This window comes from Triticum aestivum, chromosome 3B, assembly GCF_018294505.1.
Source record: "Triticum aestivum cultivar Chinese Spring chromosome 3B, IWGSC CS RefSeq v2.1, whole genome shotgun sequence".
NCBI classification, from domain to species: Eukaryota; Viridiplantae; Streptophyta; class Magnoliopsida; order Poales; family Poaceae; genus Triticum; species Triticum aestivum.
In genome coordinates, this window is record NC_057801.1 from 385,341,275 (window position 1) to 385,347,007 (window position 5,733).

The 5,733-nt window shown below is 48.0% G+C and overlaps 1 protein-coding gene across 2 annotated transcripts; it reads left to right on the forward strand.

Annotated features, from left to right (window-relative positions):
- The first annotated feature begins 3,544 nt into the window (after window positions 1–3,544).
- On the forward strand, window positions 3,545–5,505 carry LOC123069975 (vegetative cell wall protein gp1). Of its 2 annotated transcripts, XR_006433265.1 has the most exons (3): window positions 3,562–4,296; window positions 4,654–4,764; window positions 4,855–5,505. XR_006433265.1 is itself a non-coding variant. In XM_044492975.1 (2 exons), exons 1-2 carry the CDS (start codon window positions 3,672–3,674, stop codon window positions 4,671–4,673), a joined length of 645 nt encoding a protein of 214 aa, XP_044348910.1. In that variant the 5' UTR covers window positions 3,545–3,671; the 3' UTR covers window positions 4,674–5,505. The 2 variants fall into 2 exon arrangements, 1 of the variants encoding a protein (XP_044348910.1); XM_044492975.1 differs by having other exon boundaries at window positions 3,545–4,296; window positions 4,654–5,505.
- The last annotated feature ends 228 nt before the right edge of the window (window positions 5,506–5,733 follow it).

Sequence of the window (5,733 nt, forward strand, 5' to 3'; positions counted from 1 at the left end):
TTTCACCGTCAAAGCTTGCTTCTTGCCAAGTACAACATTAATTTGTTTAGCCATGTTGTGGACCTCCCCCATCATAGGGTCTTGGGCTCACACCTACCTCTGCCGTACCATCAAATTCAGCTTTCATCTTTCAGTATGGGTGATTTCTCCGTAAGAACCTACAATGACGCAAATACACGATTTTGCGCGAGTTGGGAAGAAATTTGCTAGCTGTACTATCCATGCATGTGACACACCCTACATCTCCCTTTGTTTTCTGCCCTGATGTGTTACCTAATGCCGGCATATCTTGAATGGTGTGCACCAGCATCACATGTAGATCAAAAAACTCCTTTCTATAAACATCATAACATTTTACAGCAGGCGCATCTATCCACACTGTCAGCAGTTCTTCTATCAGTAGCTGAAAGTAAATGTCGATGTTATTTCCAGGTTGCTTCGGGCCTTGGATAATCGTTGACATCATGATGTATTTTTTTCTTCATACACAACCAAGGAACTAGGTTATATATGCATAGAAGCACCGACCATGTGTTGTGATTGGTGCTCATATCGCCAAAAGGATTCATCCCGTTAGTACACTCCCTAAGCCTTATACTTCTAGGATCTTTGGCAAAGTCTTGAAACTTGTTGTCGATTAATTCCCAATGAGCCCATCTTTTGGGTGCCTCATATACTTATCCGCAATTCGCTCATCATGATGCCACTGCAACCTCTTTGCCTCTCTTGGGTTTGCAAACAAACGCCTCAACCTTGAAATTAAAGGCAAGTACCAAACAACCTTGAATGAGATTCATGTCTTGATCTTGTCGTCCAATTTGTACTTGTCCTTTGCTCTCCTGTGCTTGTATCATGCATGCTTGCATGTGGGACATGCACGCAGATCTTTGTACTCACCACGGTACAATATACAATCATTCACACAAGCGTTTATTTTCTATACTTCAAGTTCCAATGGGCAAACAATTTTCTTCACTTCATTCGTGCTTCTTGGGAGCACACTATCTTCCGGAAGAATTTCTTTGAAAAGACCTAACATCTCTGTGAAGCCCTTGTTTGATAGACCGTTTGCTGCTTTAAATTTGAGAAGGGCTAGGGAGGCACTCAACTTGGAATATTTCTTTTTGCAACCTGGATACAATTCTTTCTTGGAGTTCACATCAATGGTTGGCAGATCCTTGTACCCAATCATATCCTTTTTTGTGCCCTCGAAATCTGCAATCATAGCAGCAAAGTCTGGCATATCAAGATCGTCGCCATCTGCGTCGACGTCTTGGTTTTCCAGTGGGCGTTTTGGCTTTCTGGCGTTCCATTGATAGCTTGATGCCTCTGCGCTAATGTTTTCCATGTGACACTGATCGGGGTTTGCCATCTTGCAGCCCTGGGTATATTCATCCATGACCTTCTCTTCACCGTGTCTGGTTCAACGTGTATATCTATCCATGAATCCCCGAGAGACTAAGTGCCACTGGACATCTGCAACTTCACATGACTCTGTATTGGCACAATTAGTACATGGACACAGGATGTAATCCGCATCACCAATTATCCTCTTTGTACTTTCAGCCAAATTCATGAACTCTATCACACCACTAGTAAAATATGTGGTTCTCCAATTCTTCATCCATTGAGATCGTTCCATCTGCACCACACGAATGGTAATTAAAACAAAACAACAACATTAATACATGGATTAACTGCTGCCCAAAGATGCGTGCATAAATCACAAGGTTTTATTTTCATAATTACTGAGGGCGCTCCATATTGTTATACAGATGTGCAATGACAAAAATTAATGGAAACTCAATTTACACGGAGAGTACTAGTACAACACTACCCTTAGGAATTGAATACCTTAATTAAGCCATTCATGGAAAGAATAACTTAATTAGCCGCGCGGCGACCTCCACCCAGCAGACAGAGAAGCGCGATGCGGCAGCACGCCGAGACAGCAGGGTCGAGGAGCAAAGCTTAGTGCGGCTGCCGCCCGAAGTTCGACCTCCACTATCCCGCCATCGACCGCAATGGATGTGCTCGAACCACGCTGCCGCCGACGTCGATGGTTGAGCTCCTCCTATCTTCTGCCGCAGACCGAGGATTGACCTCCTATGACGCCGCCACCGCCCATCGACCGAGGATTGACCTCTTCTCCGGTAGCCGCTACCTAGGCCGCCACCGCCATCTCTATATGCAGAGTAGCTGTTTTATTTTTTGACGGGTATCCATAGAGCAGCTATTTACACGGTATCACTATAACTCAATTATATATACAGGGTAGTACATCACATACGGTTATGTAATGGCAACCGTGTGTCACCTACGTTGTCTTCTCACACGGTTTGGTGTGGAAATCGTGTGTGAAGTTGTAATACCTAACACAAACGACATGTATAAACAGTGTGCCGTATACAACATATAGTTCCATAAGTAGTTCCCAACCGTTAGCTTATCCCCACAGTTTCCTCATTTCCCCCAAATCCCTAGATAGCCTCCAAACTCCCTCATGTGGTGCTGACATTGGGAGAATGCGGACGAGTGGTGTGATGGTTTTGGTGAAGCTGCTCCTGCTCGTATCGCCGCCACGACGGCGGTCGCCGCCGAGCACTTGTCTAAGTTCATCAGAAGGCAGGTGTACTACGGTTCTGAATCGTCCTATCAGGTTCCAATCTATCCCAATCTTTTTTTAGCATGTCCAAAGTAGCTCCTTGTTGAATACGTCCGGAATGACCCCCCCCCCCCCCACACACACACCAGGAAAGCGAGCATGACTGCAGACTCCCACAACAGGAGTTCGACTCCGAGTTTTGCGCCACCGAGAAGTACCAAAAGCTGAGTTGTGGGCACGGGCACACTCCCGCTCTATGTGTATGCACGGAGGGATTCAACATTGGCAGGCGGTTTCTCAATTGCCCCTTAGAGGTTAGTGCTAAGTTCATCATTTTACTTGAGTTAATGCCACCGCTCATCCTGAATACTATTTAACATTTGCAGGGATATGAGGCTTGTGCCTTTGTTAACTGGATGGATGAAGAATGGCATGGCAGGGCTCGGAGTGTTATCACCAAGCTCGTAGAAGATAGCATAAAGCTGAAGAAGAAACTGGCTAATCTGGAATATACAGTCAATGCGATGAAGCAAGAAAGAATCAATCACAGGCAACAAATTAAAGCAAGAGACAAGATCTGCCTCTGTTATAAAAATCATATTTTTATTTGCCTTTAAGCCCTCCGCGCGAGATCCCGATTCCCTCCTCTTCGGAGGGAAACTCTCTGCCACCTGAATAGGCGGAGAGTGACGGACCATCGTGTGCCTTCTCCCCCTGCCATGGAGGACACCGAGGTGTCGTCTCAAAGGACATCTCCTGGTCGAGGAGGAGTGGACGCGACCGTCCACAAGGCACCCGAGGATAACACCTCTGGCGCTGTAGAGCGGCGCACGGCGACCCCCATGACCACCGAGGGTGGGGGGCCTCAACAGTTAGGGCCCTCGCCAAACACCATCATGCAGATCAATACGGCTCCGGGTTCAGACCAACATCCCCCTTCAATAGAGTGGGGAGGAGCAGCAGCTCTGTCGGCGTCCTCTGTCAATCCGAAGACCGTTGATACTCTGCAGGAAGAACTGCAACGTGCTTACATCATGGAGAAACACCGCACCCTGATGATGCGGTTATGGAGAAGGTTCGTTCCATGAAAAGCGGGCTCACCGAAGCCTTCAACAGCCCTCCCGAACTTTCCTGTTTGCACTCGTCTCTAACCTCCCCCAATTCCAGCCGCCGCTTCCTCCTGGCCCCATCACCAACCTCCACCCGTGCCCCGTCGCCGACACACGCTTCCTCCCTCACCGCCGCGGTGTTTCCTCCCCCGCCGCCCGGTGCTTCCTTCCCCGCCGCTGTGGCCCTTCCTCCCCCGCACCCCCACCATCGCCGGCATCCTCGCTCCCCTGCTCCACCATCGCCGCGGCAACCTCCCCAGATCTCTACAACCGCCACAGCCGCACCCCGCCTCCTCCACCCTCGCCGTAGTTCCACCTCCCCAGCCGCCAAAGCGCCACCTCCCAAGGCGCCTCTCTCCTCCAGCCCTGACGCGCGCGACCCACCGGGCGCCGCACGTGCATCTTCGCTGCTCCGCTTCCCGGCTGCCGGCGAGTCATCCGCCACGCTCCCCCGACACCAGCGAGCCATCCGCCCCGGCCCGGTCCCCAGTCGAAACCCAGGACCCCCGTTTCTCCTCCCTCCATCCGGCCTTCCGTCTGCTCGTGGCCGGGCGCCTCTGTCCTCCTGTCCGGCTGCTGTAGGTGAGAAAAACGGGGTTATCTTCTTATCTCCTCCCCGATGGCTGTAGAGAAGCAGAGAAACACATTCTTTCTATCTGCTTCTCTTAATTTTTTGGGCCGTTCGGATAGTACTCATCAGGCATATCGAACAAAATTCTCGTGGAAGGTCAAACAAGATTGTTGGAATTCCTCTTGCTTTTTGAGAACAGCTTCAATTCGATGTGTGCATGATCATGTGTGTTCGTATGTGTGTGTGTGTGCGCTAGCGTGCTCTGCTGGCAGAGGCATGCACATCCTCATCATCCCGCTGCAGTACAGATTGGGGTGCAAGCATCGTGCAGATAAGAACGTTGTTGTAAACTCTGTTATATTTTGCAGGGGAAGATTTCAGATGCTGATATTCAGCGTATTGCCAAAAGAGTTGGGTGAACAAATGCACTCTCCAAATGACATCCAAGAAAATATTTTCAAGAGGCGGAACAAAATATGGTTAGCCATTTTATCTCTCTTTGTTGTCTTTGTTTTAAACCGATATGCACATAATTAGACTAGCCTGCTGCTATTGTTGTTGATCGTCAGGTTGGCCATGCTCGATCCGACCAAGAGGAGCAGCAGTAGTAGGTACTGGTGCAGATTAGGGTGTGTGGTGATGCGAGGAGAAGCCTGTGCACCATTGCCACTGGCCTCCTCTAGCTCCGTCGATGGCTACTTCCTTCTTATTGCTAGTACAGAAAAGAATGAACTACGGGTTGCTTCTGCCTCATGACCAAAGTGCATGCATTTTTCTCTAAACCGCTTCCTTTCTTCTTGCAGACTCCTTCCTCTGAACCAAGTACTGCTATTCTTGCCTTTATGTACTCACCAAAAACAAAATCAAAAGTGAGAGAATAGTGCTCGGTTGTGATACGATAAGAAATGTGCAGTGGTGAGAGGATAGAGGAAAAAGGACACACACTGCTATAGAGAAACCAACTTGTGGTGAATACTTGTTTGATTATGTTTGCTAGTACGTAACAAAATAGTAGTTCACACTTCAGGGCGAGGTGGATTTGGACTTCAGCGGCAGTACAAAGAGCACTTCGGGAGCACGTGGTGGGCTCAGAAAAACTCGTCCCCGACCACAACGGCGCGAGGAGGCCGAGCTTCTCTACCATGGTCGTGCTCTTTTTTTGGTTGAGCTTCCATGCTCTTTAACAAATAAATTCAAATATAATGAATCATATGTGTTCCTCTCCCTGTGTGCTTGTGTTCTGTGTGTGTCCGTGCAAAAAATAATAGGTGGTTTTATTTTATTTTTGTGTATAAAAAGAAAGAATTTCAAATATAATAAACAAAGAAGTTCAAGAATATGTAACACGATAGAAAGTTTGGTGTACAAAATTGATATGTGCAAAGAAAACTATCATATATTTCCTTTATGCGAAACTTTTTTTTGCAAAAATTAACACGGTCAACTCA